The sequence below is a fragment of the Equus przewalskii genome, chromosome 10 (assembly GCF_037783145.1).
Source record: "Equus przewalskii isolate Varuska chromosome 10, EquPr2, whole genome shotgun sequence".
Classification (NCBI taxonomy): domain Eukaryota; kingdom Metazoa; phylum Chordata; class Mammalia; order Perissodactyla; family Equidae; genus Equus; species Equus przewalskii.
The window spans coordinates 33,421,592-33,443,311 of NC_091840.1; the positions used below are offsets into that span (position 1 = coordinate 33,421,592).

The following is a 21,720-nucleotide window of genomic DNA, read 5'->3' on the forward strand; positions in this document are numbered from 1 at the left end:
CCCTCACGCATGACCCTCCTGGCTGCTTGAGGCTCACTGAGGCATCGTAGGCTGGCAACTGCAACCTCACATTTATGAATTTTTCTATTACTTTAATGGGAGAAGTGAGTTGTAGAATTCAGATGTCTTTTGATGTGGCTGTGGGGATTTGGACAGGGCAAAGTGAGGGGGCCTATAAGTGGCTTCTGCAGTCTTCATGTATTTTAGGGCTTGTCTGCAAGTAGTTAAAATTGGTATTAGAAAATGGGAATTCTTGGGCAGTGACTCTCAATTCTGACAGAACATCAGAATAACTTAGGATAACAAGGCTGATCTCCAGGTCCCACCTCCAGAGATTCCTGCTGTGTAGGTCTGAATGTGACTGGGAATTAAGGCCCTGACTAGGGGAAGGAACAAGTCACCTAGGGCCCAAGATTTAAGGAGGCACTCACTCTCCGGGTTGCACAAGTGCAGGGCAGCACCTCAGAGCGAGTGCCTCCTTAAAGGTTGCGTTCCAGCTCTCTGGCTTGCCTCATCCTAATCCCAGCCCTACTGGGGATTTGTATTTTTAACAAGCAGCCCTCCACCCCTGCGAGAGTACTAATATCTGGGAGCCAGTGCTCTAGGACAAGTGCTCACTACTTTGAAAGTAGCTACACATCCTGTCCCTACTGTCCACTGTCCACCATCTAGCCCTTTCCATTCCCTGAGGGCCCAGAGGGTGGTTCTGACTAACATTTGTTTGAAAAAGGAAAGAGCTCTCTGGAGGCCTTCTTCTAATAATGATGACAATAGTTATTTTACTGAATGTTTGCTAAATGCCAGGCACTGTGCTGGGTACTTTTCATATGACTCACATCTTTTGTCTCATACCAGCCCAGAGAGATGTACTGCTATTGTTCCCATTTCAGATGAAGAAAATGACGCTTAGACGCTTAAATTGAACTAACCAAATTGAACTAACCAGCTAGGAAATGGTAGAACCAGAATTGGAATTCAGGCCTGACCCCTAGTGTGTACCCCTCAGTGCTCTACCGCCCGGTCTATTTCTTGCTCTGAATGAGCAGAGGAACCCAGCCCAGCCTACTCTCTTGGTCCTTCCCAGGTGGTCTGCCTGGCTCTGAAATCTCCAGGTAACCCCTGTTCCTGAGGTTTTACACTTGAACCAAACATGGCACCCCATGGTCTCTTCTGTGGTTTTTTGAAAAATAAGAGTTATCTGACTCCTAGAGCCATGGCAAACAGGGAAGGGGTGGAGAAAGAGCACAGGTGATCCTCAGCAAGGCAGAAGAGTTATTCTTTCTTAAGCTGTTTACTAATTAACTCCCTTTGCTCTTGAAACCAGAAAGAGGAAGAACTCAAGAGTCAGCAAGGCTCAGAAGCCCTAATTAATTTGTGGTCCAACTGGGTCAGCGGCAGTGACCCTATGCAGTGGCCTTTTCCTTTTTCTCCAGGACATGTGTGCCCCAGCTCACTAGAGCAGAGTTCCAGAGCACTGAGGGGAGGCATTCCAGGCGCCCCCCCCCCCACCCGGCACCCCACCCCATTAGATCTCCTGTCATGTCTCCCTATTCAGTTCCTTCCTCCCTGGCTTCTGGCTGGGCTTCTGCTGGTGTTAAGTTGCCCCAAATACCTAGTCTCTTATTTCACATCCTCAGGCAGAGATCCCACAGCCAAGGTGCCCTTTCAGCTTAGCTTTCCCATCGGCTGCTCACCCACAGATAAGCTCCTAAGAGGAGGGAAGGGGGAGGGTGGAGAGGTGGGTAAAACCTGCAGCAGACCCCTTTGTCCCTTTGTCATAGGGCATAGTGGGTACTTCAGGTCCGCGGTGTTGTGTTTGACAGGGAGGCCCTGGGTGGTGGCTAGCTGCCTGGCCCTAGTCCTTTTTTGGCAGATGGAACTTGACTTGGCTGAGTTGCAATTGTACATAGGCTTAGGCTTTACCTTAGGGTGGAAATTGGAGGCTGAAAGTTTGTAAGTGTCCAGAGACAAGGAAACTCTGTGTTCATTGTGGGCTGGGAGAATGCAGGGGCTCCTGAGCCAGGCTCTATTTCTGCATAATCTGCCATGGCTATGCCAGACTCATTGTCCAGACCTCGCAGAGATGTTTCATTCCTTGGGCTGGGTGGAACTGAGACATGAGTGCTGCTGCGAGACGGGAGGGGGAAGAAGCCAATGGACAAAATGTTCCTGTGTCTGGATGGACCAGCCACAGCATAGGCTGGGTCCCTGGGAATTGAGATGAAGCTTTTCTCCTTTAGCCAGTCCATATCGTGAGTAACAAATGAGTTACTGCCAGATGAACTGGTTTTAATTTACCTTTCTGAAGTGATAGATGTGCTTAAGATAAAAATGAGAGTGACTAGGAAGTCTGCACAGGTAGCTTTGCCAGTCTCACTGCTTTGGAGAATGAACACGTACCCTGGACTTAAACTCCTACCTCTTCTTCTGTCTTCCCTGTCACTTGCAACCAACGCAAATACCTGGAACCTGGTTATAGGGATTATTATGTTACGTGGAGTTAGTATTCCAAACAGTTTCAGGTAATTTCCCCAAGAAGAGATCTCCAACCATGGCTTCTAAAGATAACCTTGTAGATATATGCCAACGTGACAGAACCCAAGAGCTGGGCCTCTCTGTATAGATTGGTACCCAGAATTTATTTAAAGTGATGTCCAGACTATCCAGAGACTACTTAAAAATGTGTACCAAAAGGTAGCAATTAAATGTTTGTCTTGGAATAAGTCTGGCCTCTGCCTTCTCCCAGGAGCCCTCGCCTGGGGAAGATGATTAAAAATAGATCTGAGTAGCACTTCCTGCTTGGCAGATGGCTGATAGCAAATGCTCAGGCTTTCAGCTGACCTTTCCTTTCTGAAATCTGCTCTGTGTTTCCATGATGCTAATTGAGTCCCTCTCTAGACCTAATCAAAGAGCTGGCTGCAAAAAAAAAAAAAAAAAAACCCCGCCGCTTGCTGTCCTGGCTGGGCTCAGCTCATGGAGCAACTTGAAAGTGCTGCGATTTGCATGGAAACACCCATGCTGTGGTCCAACTGGCTGGTCCTTGTTTAAAAACTAACAAGTTCTGCTTTCAAATTTGCTGCCCAGTCCTGTTGGGGATCCCACACCCTCTCCACCACCCCCATCAATAAGGGAAGATTAGTGGCTAGGGGAGTGATAAGAATGCCCTGTGTTTAGATGTGTGCACAATAGACAATGCTCACACTCACTTCAAAACAACATGAGTGCCCAAAAGAGAGGCAGGGGCTTTTTGAGATTTGGCTTTCAGAAGTGGCTCTATCCCCATAGGCTGCTGTCTTTCTTTACTTAAAACACAGATAATACTTGAGACAATGCCCTGAGGCAGTATCAAACTGTGGGAGATAGGAAGTATCATTGATTTTATTATTATCTGTCGCAAACATCTGGGGACCACTGCTGGCTTCTCCTCCCCTGGCAAGGAGGTGGGGATATAGCCAGCCTGTGCTGAGGCTGTGCGAAGCCCTCACGGTCTCTTCCACCTTACTCCCTCTCTAGGGAAAGCCCTCTGCTGTAAGCAGCCCACCTAGAACCCTCTCATCCTCCCCAGTCTTGTCCATGTTCTCAAAACTCCTTTATCTTTCATAATGTATTACAGTGATATACGTTGTTATGTACGTATTTTATGTATTTTAGTCCTATTTTCTGATTAGGTATATTGTAAGTACCTCCAGGACACAGCCGGCTCACTATATTCTCCCTGGTGCCAAGCAAGGTCCAGGACACAGCTGCTCATTAAGTATTTGTTGATTTATAATTATGGAGGTACAGTATTGCTTCATATGACCTTACCACAATATTCTGAGCCAGACCCTTAGCTCTGGACATTTAGATACCACCTCTCCCCCGACCAATTTTTTTACTATCATAGACTGCTTGAGTGTGACACAAAACTTTTTTGCCTAGGAGATGATTTTCCAATGCTTGACATTTCACAATGTGCCCATGGCCTTTATGTTGGCCAAGAAAGGAAGTTGAACACCAGAATATGTGAAAGGGATTTAAGTCTTTGTGTTTTAAAGATGAGAGTCTTAAGTGAGGAATTATCAGATAAGATAGGTCACTGATGAGCAGAGAAAACCTTTTATGCAGATAAACAGGAAGTTTAAAAACATGAGAGAAGAGGCCTAACTCTGAGTCAGAAATGTTCGTGTATTGTGTGAGGCCTCTACTCTCTTGAGAATATGGACTCACAGAATGTTCACCCTTGTAAGAGACCTTACTCAACCCCCTCATTTCACAGATGACGCAACTCCCAGGTCAGAGGATCAGGGATCTGCCCAAGGACATCATACTAGTTGGAGGCAGATGATCCAGCCTTGCCTGGCAGGGGTGGGAGTGGGTATTCTGACCCTGCCGTGTTCTGTTTCTAGAGGGAATACTGAGAATCACCAGTGCCCAGCTTTTGCACTTTGGCAAGCACCTTCTGCTCAAATCTTTCTAACATTTACATGCTCGTGTCTGTTTCATAAGAACTCTTTGGCTGTGATTTCTTCAAACCCCACCATGACCCTTTTAAGTTACCTCGTCTCTTCCTTCATAACTATTACATATAACTCTACTCCCAAACCCAGCCCCTGGGGGTATATGAATACAGAAGTTAAATATAGACATATGCTAATATGCTCACAGAAGGAAAGCCTAATGCTGGACCACTGCCCCAGTAGGGAAGCACACATTAACCCACCTACTTTAGTTTGTATGTGTAACCCGAAGCCCAATTGTTTAAGCAAGGCTTTGTGCTTTGATTAGCATGTCCAGGGGAGGAAAGTGTTGAAAGTGTTTAGGGAACACCTGGTATGAAAAGGAAAATCAGGTTTAGAAGACAGTGGTAAACTTGGTGAGGGTAAAACCATGCCACATAGGGGAATTTTGAAGGAACTGGTGGTAGGAAGGATGCTACCATTTATTGAGGGCCTGTTATGTGCCAGGCACTTTACTTTCTGTGAGACGGGTATTGTTATCCCATTTGGCAGATGAGGAACTTGAGGTCGGAGAGGCGGATATATCCAGGAGCACAAGGTAGAGGAAGCGCCAGAGCTGGGAATTGAAGCCAGTTCATCCAACTACATGATTCTTTCACTACACCAAGCTGCTAAACTGGGAGAGGCTTAGCCCATAGAAGGAAACCTTGATGCGGGCAAGATAATAGCTTTAAAGCTATAACTTAAAGTATTATTTGGTGTCAAAGGATATAAAGATGGAGGATTCAGGGAACTCTCAGGAGACAAGAGTTCAGCATTTATAGGGAATTGTAGTATTGTCAGAGCGACTGGTAGTAGAATGGATTTCCTCAGGAGGTAGTGAGTTCACTGTCCCTGAAAGTATTTAAGCAGAGGTTTGGTAGAAATGTGGACAAGAGCCATGCATCGGGTGAGTGGTTGACCTTTGGGGCTCCTTCAAATCCCAATGGTCTATGAAATTAAAAGTGGATAAAGTCATATGTATATTTTGTTTTGTTTTGAGATCCTGCACTGTACTAAAACCGCAATCCACTGCATGAGATTCCTGCAGACTGCAATTAGTTAAGTATTTCTCTTTTTACAAATTCCCCAAGCATCGTTCTGGGTTCTTTGCTCATTCTTTGCCATGAAGTCCAGGTGCTAAAGAAAGAAGGAATTTTAAGGAGCTTCTTTGCTTTATATTTTCCCATGGGCTGTGAAATGAGAATCACGCATTCAGTAGTGAGCTGGAAAGGCTGTTTTCGGGCTGGGTTGCAGAGAACATGCCCTTGATGGTCTTCAGTCAGCCTTGAGCATTGTGGGTTTACAGATTGAATTTTATGCATTCGCTCGAGAGTGACCAAGCTCTGGTGAAGTGATTCATCCTAACACAACTCACAGGAAGCTAACTGGTAGACCAGAATTCTAATTCATTAATTTACAGTGGAACAGATAAGCCTGAAAGCTTGGACTGTGTGTTATCTTTCTTGAAGGTAAACCCACTTGAGCGAGGGAATTAAATTTACACAGTTGCTAAGTAAATATGGAGTCAGAGCAGAGAAAGTTGAATAGCCTGAGAGATTTTCATCAGTTCTGACATCTTGATCTACCCTTCTTCATCAAAGAGACAGATTTTCCAAGTGAACGTGTTCTAGAAAAATCTTGGGACTTGGAGTCAAAAGCTGTGGATTTAAGTTCTGACCTTGACCCAGAAGCTGTGTGAACATGAGTAAGTCACTTGAACAGCTCTGGGCTTCAGTTTCCACCTCTGTTTTGCAGGTTGAATCAGCTAACGTATGTGAAAGTGCTTTGTGCATTCTGAAGTCCTATATACGTGTCAGTATTAGTCTAATTCTGTTAGACTCCTTTCTTTTAGGAAGTCATTTGGACAACTCCCTTGTTCATTCTCCCCTAGACTTCGGAGCCAGACTGCCTGGGTCTCTGTCACATAGTGTTGATTGTTTGGCCCTAGGCACATGTCTTAACCTCTCTTTGCCTTACTTTCCCATCTGTAACATGGGGTGATGATTGGGCCTCCCCCATCAGATTGTTGAGAGGATTAAATACTTGGCTTGTGTGAAACAACTCTGCCTGCCTGACGTATAGTAAGCCCTCTATAAATGTGAGCCATTACTGTTCTTATTTCATAATTTCCAATTTAATGAGCCCCCTTAATCTCATCTGTAAACTCTGTCCAATTTCACTGTAGTGATTGTTTGCTGGAAAATATTTTAAAAGCAATCCCCTCTATAGCATGTGGCTTCAGTCTTGGAGGGAAGCCTTTTCTGGTCTTTTTGCCTGAATTGATTGTAGGGGAAGACTTACCTTGAGAGTCTGTAGGTTTTGCCCGCTGACTTCACAGACATTCTTTGTAGTCTAAGGACTTTTTCATTTCCAACGCCTGGTTGGCTTTGGGAACAGAAGTGTAGATTGAAACATAAATCCAAGAAATTGGTATTTGTCCTTGCTAGCTATATTCACTTGTATTATCTTTGTAGCTTTAGCAGCTCATAGTGAATTGTTTTCAAAGGCCTGATGGTTTTGAGAGAAATTTAAGCTCCATTTTTCAGCCCCCTTAAAGTTTAATTTTATATTTGAACTGAATTGCAAAGGAGCAAGCTCTTAATGACTAGCTGCCATTACATCCTGATTTCACCACCTCTGCTATCTAACTTGGAAGCCAGTCTGCCTAAACAGACCCAGTGAGGGGGACATGTCAGGCATTCTTCTGTAGAGCATGGGGCTTGTATGATTATGGGAATCCCCTGCTCTTTCTCCTCCTGGAGAATGCATGTTTTCCATGCCTTTTCTGTGGAGAGCAAGGAGAGAACGCAGGATGTTGAGAGCTGGCAGCATCTGTTTTCCCACTGGCTGCATGTTTACATTGGCATCTACTGTCCTAACCCTTTGCCACAGACTAAAGAGCCTTATCTGCTGTTGGTTCAGCAGAGAACAACCACACGGCCCCAAGCCACATCTGAGGCCCTTAGGACAGCTGGGAGAGGTGTGGGAGAGGAGCTGTGGGGGTCTGTAGCTGTAGCCGGGGGTGGTGCAAAAGAGTCTGGAGAAGCTCTGGTAAGAGAGCCCAGCCCTTCCAGACTAGTCATGTAGCTCCCATTTTAAATCCTGAAAGGCTGTGGTAGTGTGAAAGAAACAAACATTCATTAAATGCTTTTTATGAGCCAGGCACTGTGCTTTATGTACAGGCATTTATTTAACACTCACAACGTCCCTTTGGAATAGGGCACTGTGGACTAGGGATTATGCTTTTCCCTTTTGTGCATCAGACCCTGAGGCTCAGGAAGATGAAGTGACTTCCCCAAGTTACACAGCTAAGGGCTGCGTCTGAGGCCTCCCTGGCTCCAAAGCCTGCATCCTTCCTGCTAAACATCAGGCAGACACGACACCCTTGGGGAGCAGAGCTTGCAGGATCTTTCTCTGTTCCGTTTCTCTATTCTAGGTCCATCCGTGAAAGCAGCCCGTTTCACATAGGTCAACAGGAAGGTGAATTTGAAAGGTCTGATCAGTAAGTGACTTAGATCCCAGAATCTCCCCCTTTCGGCAATAAACTGTGGGACCCAGGCCCCTCACCACCTTTTGATTTTGCTGTTCCGTTCCTTGCATCGATTGCATCGTGTATGCTCCCATGCCCTTGGAATTTTATGACTCCACACAGCAGATATTTCCTCCTTTAGAGCCAGTCCCTTCCCTGCCCCTCCCTCCATCTGTTTAGGGAATGTGAGGGTGAATTGAGACCTAACCAAGCTCAAAGCCAGGGGAGGAGCGCTGTAGGAGGCCATGCTTCTGCCCTTAAGCAGCACACATGGCTTTTTACCCCATCTCAAAGTTTTTAGACAGATACGTAAAAGCTTTTTGTAAACCATAAACGCGTAGAATGGCGTTGTTCTTTCCTAGTCTTTCCTGGTGACCTATGTCCTAGTGTGGAAGTCATAGAGTAGGAAATTCTTCCCTTATGATTAACCCAAGTCTCTCTTATTTCCATCTAAGTCCATTTCCTCTTGTTCTTATTGCAGAGAGGATGGAAGAAATCCCCTTTAATCTTCTTTCCTCTTAGCTAAATATTCACAGTTCCTTTAAGTGGCACTTGGGTTCCAATTCTGGAAGTTTTCATCATTTTCATTGTTCTTTATTATCACCCTTCCCACTTTCTCCATATGCTTCCTCAAGGGTGAAATCCAAACAGGATCCAGTATTTTGCTTGGGTTTCAGCTCTTTGTAATGGAGCCTGTGACTTACTTTGACCCTAAATAGGAAACTCCACCAGGCCTAACCATGGATGGAGAGAAGAATGAGAAAGGAAAAAGGATTGATCTGACTCTCCTCAGCAGAATATCAATCTGTTAAGGTGGGGTGTTTAGCCAGTACCCCAAGGGCAGGGGTTCTACTAATCCTTCTTTGTATCTCCACTTAACACTTCTGCTGCCTTTGCACTGAGATGGTACGTAGTGTAGCATATAGTCCCTTGAACAAATCCACAGAGACAGAAAGCAGATTTGTGCCCTAACCCAGGGGCTGTGGGCAGAGGAAATGGAAGGTGACTGGTAATGATGTGAGATTTCCTTTTGGGGGGTGAAAATGTTCTGGAATTAGATAGTGGTGATAGTTGCACAACCTTGTGAATACACCAAGAGCCACTGAGTTGTATACTTTAAAAGGGTGACTTTTATGGTAATGTGAATTACACTTCAATTTTGAAAAACCCTCAACTTATTTTTATACCAATAAGTTATTTTATAGCTTTACAATAAAAACATTCTAACAACAACAAAATATATATAATCATTCGCCTCATGACATTTTGGTCAACGATGCACCACATATGTGATAGTGGTCCCGTATGATTAGTACCATATAGCCTAGGTGTGTAGTAGGCTAGACCATCTAGGTTTGTGTAAGTATACTCTGTGATATCCGCACAACAGCGAAATCACCTAACGATGCCTTTCTCAGAGGGTGCCCTTGTCATTAAGTGATGCATGACTGTAGCACCTCAATGTTTATAAAGCACTTCCTTTCAAACACAGTATCTCATTTATTTCTTCTACAAATCTCACTATTTATAGAAATAGTGAGTGTGAATACTGTTTTCTTGGGCCCATTTTACAGCTTAGGAAATTGAGTCTCAGAGAAGTTAATTGGCTTGACCATGTTAGTAACATAGCTAGTGTCTGGCAAAGCCAGGACTCAGACTCTGGCAGGCTGCCTCTTTGAGGCCCGTGTAATTAACCCTGTACCTATGGATGGTAGGTTGGAGAAGCACCAAGTCCTTTAAAGGATTCACAGAATATTATAACTGGAAAGGATCATGGGGAGCTTCAGTCTCATCCTTCCATTTTTTATGGAGACATTGAGTTGCAAAGAGTGGAAGACGTGCCTTTTGTCTTAGTAGTAGAGAAAGGAGGAGACCAGAATCACCAAAGAGAAGAATTTTGAAGAACCAAGTAGGAAGCCTTTTCATTTCTCTTCCCCAGGCTCCTGAAAAGGCCAAAGAGGAAAGATGCGGAACTGACCTTTTTACTCTGCGTTTCACTTATCTTGTTTTACTTACTGTTCTCAACAACTCTATGAAATAGGCATGGTTCCCATCTACAGGTGTAAAAGATGTGGAAGCTGAGACAGGCTGAATAATTCTCCCAAGGTCGAGTAGCGAATAAGTTGGAGTTGTAAAACCAGGTTTTGATTCTGAATTTCTGATGCCAAGACTAGATCCTCTTGCCACAGGTAGACATGCAAGGGCTCATATAGCTCCCAGAGGTTTCAGCTGAGTTGGGCGGGTGGCCATCTTCTTCCCTCATCTCTCTGCGCTCCTCCTGAGGTGCACATGCTTAGTTGATAATGGTTAACCTTTCCAGTGAGATAAGGGGGCCTAAGTTTGCGAGGCTCTGCCTCATGCTAGGCGGACTTCATGCCTCAGTTCAAGTGAACAGGACTCCAGGGTGAGGACCTGCGCCTGGCACTAAGGGGAAGGAACCCACATATTTGCTTTGTTGCCACCTCACTCCAAAACTATTCATTTTTCAATAGTCCTCCTACTTTTAAGAGGAATTGCTGCCTTCCAGACTTTCAAATGGGGCCAAAAATCAGTGGTTTTGGCTACTAAACAGGAAACTCAAAGCCCTTTCCGTTCCTTTGAGCTGGCTGGAAGGGCTGGGCCTGGAACTATTACTTTCCTTTAAAGGACAGAAGAAAAGTTTTGTGTAATTTTAAAAAAAAACAAAAAGACCTTTCCTGGAGTCCTGAACACCAGCCTTGGTTGATACACAACATGGAAAAGAGCTGCCTTGTTGCCTGGCAGTAATGACAGCAAACAAATGTGTCTGACAGTCTGTTTGGGATCTCCTGGTCTGAAATTCTGTTTGCTTCATTCTAATTGCTTCCTTAACTTCCTTTCAGTCTCCCCACCTTCGGTACCACCCTCCCTCAAGAGGGTGCCAAGCTGTGCCTGGTAGCACCAGGCTGGGCTGGGCCCCACAGGATACAGTGACCCAGCCGGGGCTATTCTTGTCCGTGTCTATTTGCAAGATGCCTGTTGTTCTCAGTGGCTGTTTTTCCCATCATAAATGTTGACTTGGCAGGGGCCCAGCGTGGAAGCCATGGTGAAAGAGCTTCCAGAGTTCTGCCCCAGGAAATTCAGCTGGTCTTGAGTGCCAGGCTGAGGAAACACGTTCATAGACACTGTGGCTCAGGGGATACCTGAGCAGATGCTGCCACCCAGACAGCCCTGTTTGGTTTCGGCACCCTTTGCAGAGTGTGGGCCTGTGTGTGTGCTTGCACGAGAGTGCCAGCACACTCTTGTAGAACAGGCCTGCAGGAACTGTAGTGGCTTTGCACCCTGTGAGGCACCTCTGGGCCTGACTGGTGTTTCTCTTCTCTGCCATGCATCCTCCCCAACCCCTACTCTGTAGGAATTCTAATCATTGTCAGGCTAGAGAAGGTTACTCTTAGGCTCGGCCCTGAAGCGGACTGGAACCCCCAGAGCAGTGGCCTGCAAACTTGTAAAATCACTTACCCCTATCAGTAAAATGTTTGAGCACACTCATGCGCCATATAGGGACATTTCAGTCCCATAAGATTAGTACCATGTAGCCTAGGTAGGTAGTAGGCTATACCCTCTAGGGTTGTGTGAGTACTCTAAAGGAGGAAGAAGTTTTCTTCCACCCTTCTGGGTCCTTCTGGCTGGTCTAAATTAAATTGACATGAGCCAGATTAACAGGAGAAAAACAAACAAAAGTTTGATAATATATATACATGGGAGAAACCCAGGAAAACTGAGTTAACTCACCAAAACGCCAAAGCCCTCACCTTAAGTACCATCCTCAGCTAAAGACGAAAGAAGATGTTGGGAGTGGGGAGAGTCAGGGACTTCAAAGGGAAGAAAGGCAACTCACAGGTGGTGAAAAGGAGCAAAGGTTTAGAAAACAAGTGCTTGTTTGGCCACATAGAAACAGAAGAACTCAGAGGGGTGCCCAACAAACAGGCTTTTCTAGGTTCCTCCGCATCTATCTCCTAGTTCATTTTCTGCAAAGGTGATAGCTCGCTTCCTGAGAGAAGTTTTTTTATATGAATTCTTTTAGGCAGTTAAGGGGGAGGTAACGAGAAAAACTTTTCAGTTTTTTATTTCTTAAAAATAATCAGCCTAAAATAATCTTCATGTTAAGGAGACACATTTTTAGGGTGGCAAATTTTGTTCCCTTTCAGTATAATCTGATGTTTGCCTGACAAAATCGCCTAATGATGTGTTTCTCAGAACGTATCCCCTTCATTAGGCAACACACAACTGTATATACTCCTAATATATGTTTACTTGCTTATAAATGGTATATATGTCCTATTATGTAATATGTACATTATAAACCTATATAAAAAGAAAATTTTAATAGCTTCTGTAATGTAAAAGAAGGAAAGACAAAAACAATTATAAATTTATTTTTAAATCTTATTTTGTTGCAGGTATATGTGATTGAATATGCTGTTTTTTAAAAAAAAAATCTTGGTTTATCACTTTCTGATACAGTAATTTGAAGCTGTGTCCTCAGGAGAGTGTATTTCAGTACTCGCTGAAAACGTCCTTACGACGAAAGATACATTTGAATGGAACATGAGCATCTTTGTGCTTCTGATAATCCTGATCCCCATTTTCCAGCCCATCTACCAGTTATGTAAAAGTTTTTGCTGAACTTTGCAATTGCTTTTGCAAACTTTTAGGAAAGTGTTTTTTAACAAGGCTTGTTTGGAATACTTTTAAATAGATTAGGAATTGTTTGCAATTCCTAATTGTACAAATAAGAGTACAGTGCACAGGTGTAGGAGATTTTAGAGATGGCTTATTATTTTAAAAATTTTATTAGATTTTTTAAAGATATTTTTAATTTTACATAGTAAAATTCACTCTTTGTTGTACAGTCCTATGAGTTTTGACAAATACATAGTCTTGTAACCATTCCCTCAATCAAGATAACACAACAGTTCCATCTCCCCCTATTACCCCTTTGTCGTCAAACTCTCCCTTTACTCATAGCCTTTGGTAACCACTGATTTTCGTTGCCTAATGCATTTCTGATTCATCCATGTTGGTATGTGTGTCAATAGTTTGTTCCTTTTTGTTACAGAGTGCTATTATATGGTGATACCAGTTTGTTTATCCATTCACCAGGAGACATTTAGGTTGTTTCCAGTTTTGGACAATATGAATAAAGCTGCTAAAAATATTCTCATATGGTTTTTGTGTGAACATAGGTTTTTATTTCACTTGGGTAAACGAAACTGCCAAACTGTCCAAAGTGGCTATGCCATTTTGCAATGTATGAGAGTTCCAGTTGCTACACATTCTTGACAGCACTTGGTTTGGTGAGTTCCATGTATATATATATCTATATAAACCATTCTAATAGGTGTGTAGTGATAATCTTGTGTTTTTAATTTACATTTCCCCTAATGATTAGTGATGCTGAGCATCTTTTCATGTGCCTATTTGCCATGTGTTTATCTTTGGTGGTCTGTTCAAATCTTTTGCCCATTTTAAAATTGGGTTTTTTTGTTTTCTTATTGTTGAGTTTTGAGAGTTATTTATATATTTTAGATACAAGTCCTTTGTCAGATATGTGATTTGCAGATATTTTCTCCCAGTCTATGGCTTATCTGTTCATTCTCTTAACAATGTCTTTTTCAGAATAAAAGTTTAAAGTTTTGATGAAGTTCAATTTAGCAGTTTTTTCTTTTATAGATTGTGTATCTGGGGTAGTATCTAAGAAATCTTTTCTGACACAAGGTCACAAAGATTTTCTCCTGCATTTTCTTCTAAATAGCATCCATTTTGAATTAATTTTTGTACAGGCATATCAGTGTTAAACTGCAAAGATAATATAAAATGAAAACGTTTCTAAATACCAGTTCTCTCCATAGCACAAGTTTCGTTAGAAAAGGAGTTACACTCCCATTCCCTGTTAAAATGTAACCTTTATTGGGACTGGCCCCGTGGCCGAGTGGTTAAGTTCGCGTGCTCCGCTGCAGGCAGCCCAGTGTTTCGTCGGTTCGAATCCTGGGCGCGGACATGGCACTGCTCATCAGACCACGCTGAGGCAGCGTCCCGCATGCCACAGCTAGAGGAACCCACAAGGAAGAATACACAACTATGTACCGGGGGGCTTTGGGGAGAAAAAGGAAAAAATAAAATCTTTAAAAAAAAAAAAATGTAACCTTTATTTTGAAGGGACAGATTTAGTGTGTTTGTTTTGTGGAAAATATTGCAAAGTAGCATAGTATTGTCAGCTACTTTTTATCACAAAGCCAGCTAGTTTCGAATGCTCATCTTTTAGCAAAAGAAAAATACATAACTCATCTTTACAATTTTAAGTACTTTGATGTAAGTGAACCTCTTTGTGATACTCTATCCCGTTACAAAAAAATTGCAAGGATCCTACTATTTAAAGATCCTGTTTTTATAAGATCAGTCTCATTGTTGGCATCCTATGGCACAGAAACAACAGTATTCATGATATGCTGAAAGTGAAAGCAGAAGGAGGGTACCCCTGTCCCCCCGCCCCATAGTGAGAGCCCCACACTTCCTTCTAGATACCGGTACACACAGGACACTTACTAGCCCAGGAAGATCCCAGCGGCAATCTATATATTATGACTATTTAGTGAAACGATTCTTTAAGATAAAAATAAATAGATAAAATTTCTAATATTTTTTCCCTGCCATGGAGAATTGTCTTGTGTACCTTTTGGGAATACTGCTTCCCTGAAGAGTCTTAACTATGCCGCTCCTCACCCTGCATTCCCAGTTACGCCTAGCAGATAGTAGATGTTCTGTGAGTATTTGAGAACTAAGTGTCTTTCCTGTAATAAATGGTGAAGCTTTGCTGATTCAAGTTGTTGTTTTCCTGCCTGCTGTCTTCTAGAATTTGTTTTTCCATAGCCACATCCTTCTAAGCTCTGAACTTGAAGGTCTTAGCAAATATTTCTTAGAGAATGACACTCCTGGTTATCCATGATGTAGAACCATAGAATCATAAGAGAATATAATTTTGGATCTGGAAGGGGACTCAGACGTCATCTAATCCAAACCCGTTATTAAAATCAAACCAAAAATAAATGAACTGTGGTAAATCCATAGAACGGAATACGACTCGGCAATAAAAGGGGAAATGAACTGTTGATATATGCAACAACATAGATGAATCTTAAAAGAATTATGCTACGTGAAAGAAGCCAGATAAAAAATAGTACATACTGTATGATTTCATTTATAAAAAATTATAGAAAATAGAAACTATAGTGACAGTAAGCAGTGGCTGCCTGTGGACGAGTGGGAAGCGGGTGAGGAGGGAAGGGAAGGCTGGATTGAGAGGGGCATGAGGAAACTTTTGGGTATGATAGGTAGTCCATAATCTTGATTATGGTGATGGTTTCACAGGTATATGCAGATATCAAAACTCATCAGATAGTACACTTTAAATATGTACACTTTATTATGTGTCAGTTATAGATCAATAAAGCCATTTAAGGAAAAAAGGAAATTAGAGGCAATTCTCTCGTGGAACAAATATTTAACAAATGCCTACTGTATGCCAGATCCATGTACTATGTGCTGGGGGTTCGGAGAGAGATTGAAGGCATGGCTCATGCCTTCAGAGGGCTCACAATCCTAGTGAGGGAGTTAGACAAATAAACAGACAGTTTAAATCCAGTATGCTAATTGCTAAGAGAAAGGAACAGACAGGGAACACGAGGAGTCCAGACTGTGAGTGCTGACGGTGCCTCTTCCTGGGGAGGTCAGGGGAAGCCTTACGAAAGAGAGGAAGCAGAACCGACGCTCAGGATTGGTCAGGTGGAAGAGCCTCCCCATTTGAGGGAAGATTGTGGGCAAAACTGATGAAATGCAGGTTCCAGGAACTGGATGTGGTTCGGCCTGACTGGAGCAAAAGACTCAGTGGGAAAGTAGCAAGAGAAGAGGCTGCAGAGGTTCTTGGGTGTCTTTGTGCTCCAAGATCGAATTAACAGATTGGCCAAATTTGTGGTCTGTGTCACTGGGACATTGTCTCATCCAAACACTGGATGGACTTCCAGGTTTCAGGTTTTGAGACTGTGACACTCATATTCGTGCTCAATTCTAGTCTGGGAGCTGCTGTATTCCCCAGGGATGTTTCAAGCCCCAGAGGAAAGAGAGAGCTGATTTAGGTCTGAACAGCAGCTGGGGAACATCTGTTTGCTCCTTGGAGCTACACTTGGGAGCAAAGGCCTCTGGTGCATTTGTAGGTTGGAGGCAACCAACAATCCAGCTGCCCCAAAGGCAGTTTTTCCACAAGTCAAGAATTTTGCCTTTCTCTGGCTGGCAGCACTGATCCCTAAAGTTCTGTGCTTCTGACAGTGACTATCTCGTGTGCAGTGACCTGTGTCCTGTCTGGTTCTCTCATACCCTCTGGTCATCTGTTAACCATTCACCCTCTGATTTCTCCAGCCACTGAATAACAGGTCATGGGAGAGTCCCTTATTTGTTTTTTTGTTTATTTATTTTCGGAGTGGTTTTCAGAGCAGACTAGGATGTTTAGTTCAGGGTGCAATTGTCAGACCACATTAAAAATGCAGGAAGCAGTGCAGAACATGGCTGGCTCATGTCAGCCAGAAGTTTCAGTGTAACCAGAGGAGGAAAACACGGATGGGGCCTCTGTTAATGGAAGTTGACGCCAAATTGCATGGCAAGCTCTGGCTCCTGTTTCTCCTGTTCCCTGCCACTCTCCAGCCGGAAGAAGGAAGCTCATATTTAAGCTAGAAGTTTAAATAGGATTGCTGCTTAATGAGCATTCCTGTGATCTAGAGATCAAGTTGCTTACACCTCAAAAGGAGAGCTTCCGTGCTCCCATTTAGGAGGATTGTAACTGTCATGGCAGTTAGGATCTACAAGAATGCCAGATGAGTGAGAAGTGTGGGTTTGGTGGTTTATTCTTGCCTTGGGGGTTCTTTGCTCTCTTCTTCAGGGTTAGACCAAGAGGGCAGGCAAAGGTGCTTGTACTGGTTTCCATGCCCTAGCCAATTCGAGGAAAGCTGTGGCCAGCACAGATGGCTGAAATCAAGTGGGTCCAAGAAAGACCAATGTGGATTAATTATCTCAAATGGATTAATTGTATCAGACGATATCAGTTTTTGATGATATTTTGGAGTTGGGCTATTTTATATATTCTCACCTGGGCTGGTGAGTCCAAGTGCAGGCTGACCCGGGCTCTGTGGCTCTGTTTGTTCTGCCTTCTCCTCCTGCCCATGCCATCTGCCAGCTGGACTGGTAACTGGCTCACTGCTCCCTTTTTGCTATGTGAATCTGGAAGGTCATGATTGTTGTGATTTGGGGCTTATTTCCCAAATGGGTGGGTGAAATGGATATCTAACTTCGATTTGTTTTCTTGCATTTCAGTCGTTCCAAGGAAGTCAAGGACGAGCATACCTCTTTAACTCAGTGTGAGTGTCTCTGAATGGTACATCCATTGCTTGGTGCAGATTGTGAGGGGTGGGGAAAAGCAACACTCAGTGATAATTAAGTGATCAACCTTGCCCTCTCTGCCACAATAAAAAAAAAAAAAAAAAAACCTGTGGAGCATTATTCTCCACAATTGGTAGCCAGTTATCTTTGGGGGAATTTTGGGGGCAGCATCTTTGGCTAAAAATAATATATTCAGTACTCCCAGGAGACACATTAGAGGGCTGTAATCTCATAGGGAAGCAGCTGAAGTGCTTCTGAGAGAGCCTCAACATGGAGGTCTCATAACCAGAACTGAGATGTGTCCCTGGGGAGGAGGGAGGGTGAACAGAAGCCTCCAAGATCTGCTGGAGGATGTAAGGCTGTACGGAAGACCCCGTTAATGGAGTCTGCATGCCCTCCTGCAGATGCACAGTCTGCCACGGCCCTCAGTCGTTGCTGGGCACCTCATTTGCAGCCTCTTCCTTGGAAAGCAAGGGGAAGCTCACATAAGCCTGATGCGCTGTGAAAATGGAAGTCTAGTATGTTCAGCTTGCTATAATCCCTGCACTGTGAAGGACTATAGTATATTTGATACCCAGGGCTCTCTCATGCTTGTGATCAGGACAAGACTGTGCCATCAGGTTTGACTTCTTCGGCTGCATTTGGTCCTCTGTAAGCTCTCAGTTCCTGTGCTCATAGCTATGGATTTCATATTGTGGTTGTCAGTTTGTCCCCTTAAATCACAAGATTAAAAGCACCTGTCAGAAAAATTCTAAGCACAGTCTCAACCATAAAGACTACTTTTAGTAGACTCATTGAATCAGAACTTACGGATCTGAAATTCATTTCGCTGGAGATGTTGCCATGTGGATACCTTTTGGGGGTTCTTATTGATTTCCGTTACAGACGATGCCTTTCTCGGTGTTGGCTTCCCTTGAGGCAGCCATGCTCAGTTAATTTTTTTCTGGAAGTGCAGTTTGACCAACGGATGGTGAACATGTGACTAACTACCCGCTCCCTCTTTCTCATTCTGTTCCTTGGCATAGAGTTAACGTGGGCTGTGGGCCTGCAGAAGAGCGAGTCTTGCTAACAGGACTGCATGCAGTCGCAGACATTTACTGTGAAAACTGCAAAACCACTCTGGGCTGGAAATATGTAAGTATGAGGAGTCTGGTTGGTGGAGAGAGGGTCTTGAAGGGAATAGCTGAGAGCCTCATACTAGAAGGAGGCTTTCTCTTCTTGCTTCCCGTGACCTTGTGGGATTGTCTGAGACCGGGACAGGAAACTGAGCCCCAAGAGCAGTTCCTCACACACTCCTGTTTGCCACACTCATTCTTCCCTTCTCACTGATAGTCCCCTCCTCCTCCTCATCCCTTCACACGTGCCCTGAGATACACACACACACACACACACGCCTACACCCCTGCCTTTCAATTTAATAAATAATAATAATGATAACGGCATGTAACATTTCCTGACAGCTTACTATGTTCCAGGCCTACATTATTTTATTTATTCTTGATAGTATCCCTGGAGGGTAGGTCATATTTTAATCCCTGTTTTATGGATGAGGAAACTGAGGCTTAGAGAGGTTCATAGCATGTTCGTTGTTATCTACCCTTTACATGGCCAAACCAGGATAGGAGTCCAGGTAGTGGTCTGACTGTAGAGCCCATGTTCTTTGATGCTCCAATAAATGCTCCCAGAATATCTGGTCTTAGGCCCTGTGCTAGGCATCATCAAGCATTATGTTAATTAATGTCCACTGTCAGGTAGAGTCACGGCTGGACTTTCTCAACTGGACATTCATTCCCTCATTATTTAACTCAACGAATATTTTTAACGTCCTCTTGGTGCCTAGGAGAGTGCGCAGTTCTTTGCCAGGGTGAGAGGAGGTATATATGTTCAATGAAAATAAACTCGAATTATTGCTGTCTTATTGTTATTGGCAGATCTGATCACAGTGCTTTTCCTTGCCCTCTGTCATTGGGGGATGTTGAAAAATGAGTCTGCCTGTCTCTGAGAGGGCAATTTGTTCCATGTAAAATGCTTCAAATTCCCTGTCCTGTCAGTGGCATGGAGTCAGTATGGGGCTGGCTCTTATGACCTGCTGTTAGTCAGCTTCCGAAGGAACCTGAAGAAGAAGTCAAAACTGCCTGCAGAGCGACAATGATGCGTCAATGTAGGTTTGTTGATTGTAACAAATGTACCACTCTGTAAGATTTTGATAGTGGGGGAGGTTGTGCATATGTGAGAACAGAGTATAGGGGAAATCTCTATGCCTTCTGCTCCTTTTTGCTGTGAACCTAAAACTGCTCTAAAAATATGAAGTCTACTTAAAAAAAGATGTTGAGCAAAAGAAGCCAGACATAAAAGTACGATTCCATTTAAATAAAGTTCAAAAATGTGAGGATCTTCAAAACCTACTGTAAGTGGAGTCTACAGTGGAGCAGCACCACCTTTAGATTCTCTCTTTCTCATCTGCCTTGAAGTGTTCAGGATTAGAAAGAAAAACCCTGGGCATTGTGTTTCCTGATGCCAAGATGGTTTGGCCACAGCTCCCTTTGCTTGCCTTGGTTGTTTGTTGTGGGAAAAACTGGACTTGGCCATTCTGGTCCCCTTGTCTGGCCGCCTGTCCCCTCTGGGTGATCTGGGGTCCACAGTTCTGGTTTTGGTTATCCAGAAATGTTCTGCCCCTTCTGTGTTTCCCAGTCTGTTGGTTATCTCAATCCTTTGAGGATGTGCTGTCTTACAAACAGAAGATAAATCTGAGTTGGTTGGTTTAGCTCCTTACTTTAGGTAAAATGACTCCCTCTGACAAAGCTTTATTGAAAGCCTTTGTGCTGGATGCAAAAGTGAATGAGATCCAATCCTTGCCCTAAGGGTGTTTATAGTCCTGAAACCAGGGAAGGAAGCGATAGGTAAACAGATAAAACAGCTTGACAAGCATGGTGATGTGCATAGGACAGTAGCGAAACATCCATCTCCCCAGAGGTGTATTCATCGCTGCTCACGCTGCTCACGTGCCACGCTCAGTGCTCCAGGCTTTCATTCCATTATTTCTTCTAACCCTCATGATTATCCTGTGAAGTACTTGTAATCATCCCAGTTTTGCAAATGAAAAGTTTATAATTTTAAATTGTAGATTGTAAATGGACGTTGAGTGGTTGAGTGATGCTTCTGATGCTAGGAAGCGGAAGTGGGGTTCAGTCTGGGGTCCTTCTGCAGACTCCAGATCTAGTGCTCTGTCCACTGGAGTCCAGTTGTGACATTTTGCAAGTGCCCTTTGGCTTGGGGGCTCTTGAATTTTTTTTCTTTTTTCTTTTTGTTGTTGTTTAATAGGGATACACTCTCACTTTGCTAGCGTTGTTTTTTTCCTCCCCACTACCCTGAACAGACTACTGTGGAACAATAGGTCTTATTCCCAAACCGCATTCTTCTGTTGTGTACACATCTCTCTCCCTCCCTTTCTCTCTCTCTCTCTCTCTGTCTGTGTCTCTCTCTCACACACACGCACACACAGGGAAATGACTGCTGAGCCCACAGCTCTTGTATGTGTGTGGTGTTTGCACATTCTCTCGGTGTCCCTTCTCTTTCCACTATGTGGAATGATTCCTCTCTCAACAAGAGACTCAAGTCTGAACTCTTGTTCTGAAACTCAGAGCCCGTGAGCTCTAGAGCCGAAGATACGGTTCATACAGATGCTGCCCAGAACCTATCGACCGTAGGAGTTACTTACCAATTTGGGGGACTCAGGAGGAAGTGCTCATATCCACTGCCTCTGTACGTGGAGCTCAGCCATCTGACTCTGATGACTAGGGTTTTTTATACAACACACCAAGATGTTTTTATGTACCTATGTCTGCAGATAAAATATCCCTTTGATCCTGCACCTATGCAGGACTTCTTTCAGTGCGGCTTATTAGCTGGGAGAGCCCACAGTGCTGTAAGTTTAGGATGGTAACTGCCAGCTGGTTTTCCCTCTGGAGGCCTGGCAGCTGGGTGGGGTGTGAGAGCTGCCAGGTTCTTCAGCCTGGAGTTCATACAGCTGCTGTCTCCCTGGAGACGAGCAGTGAAGGAAAAACAGACTTAACACATTTGACATAGAAACAGCAAGGTAAGAAAGAAAAAGGAGACCTGTTTGGCCTCACAATACTTTGTTTCTCTCCCTGAGCATCTTTTCTCTAAGCCTAACAAAGTACAATTTAAAATTATGACACAAACTTTACGGATACATCCACTGGACAGATTTCTGATTAGCATCAGAAACCAAGTTCTCCTAAGATA

At 43.7% G+C, this 21,720-nt stretch overlaps 1 protein-coding gene across 5 annotated transcripts in view; it reads left to right on the plus strand.

The window, feature by feature from the left end:
• YPEL2 (yippee like 2) overlaps nucleotides 1-21,720 on the plus strand; it is a 61,927-nt gene that overhangs the window by 34,288 nt on the left and 5,919 nt on the right. For 4 of the 5 annotated variants that reach the window (XM_070562340.1, XM_070562338.1, XM_070562339.1 and 1 more), the window contains exons 3-4: nucleotides 17,389-17,432; nucleotides 18,480-18,588. The exons of the other annotated variant lie outside the window; for it this stretch is intronic. In XM_070562340.1, coding sequence (XP_070418441.1) covers nucleotides 17,389-17,432; nucleotides 18,480-18,588 — 153 coding nt within the window. The remainder of the gene's footprint in view (nucleotides 1-17,388; nucleotides 17,433-18,479; nucleotides 18,589-21,720) is intronic. 5 annotated transcript variants of the gene reach the window in all.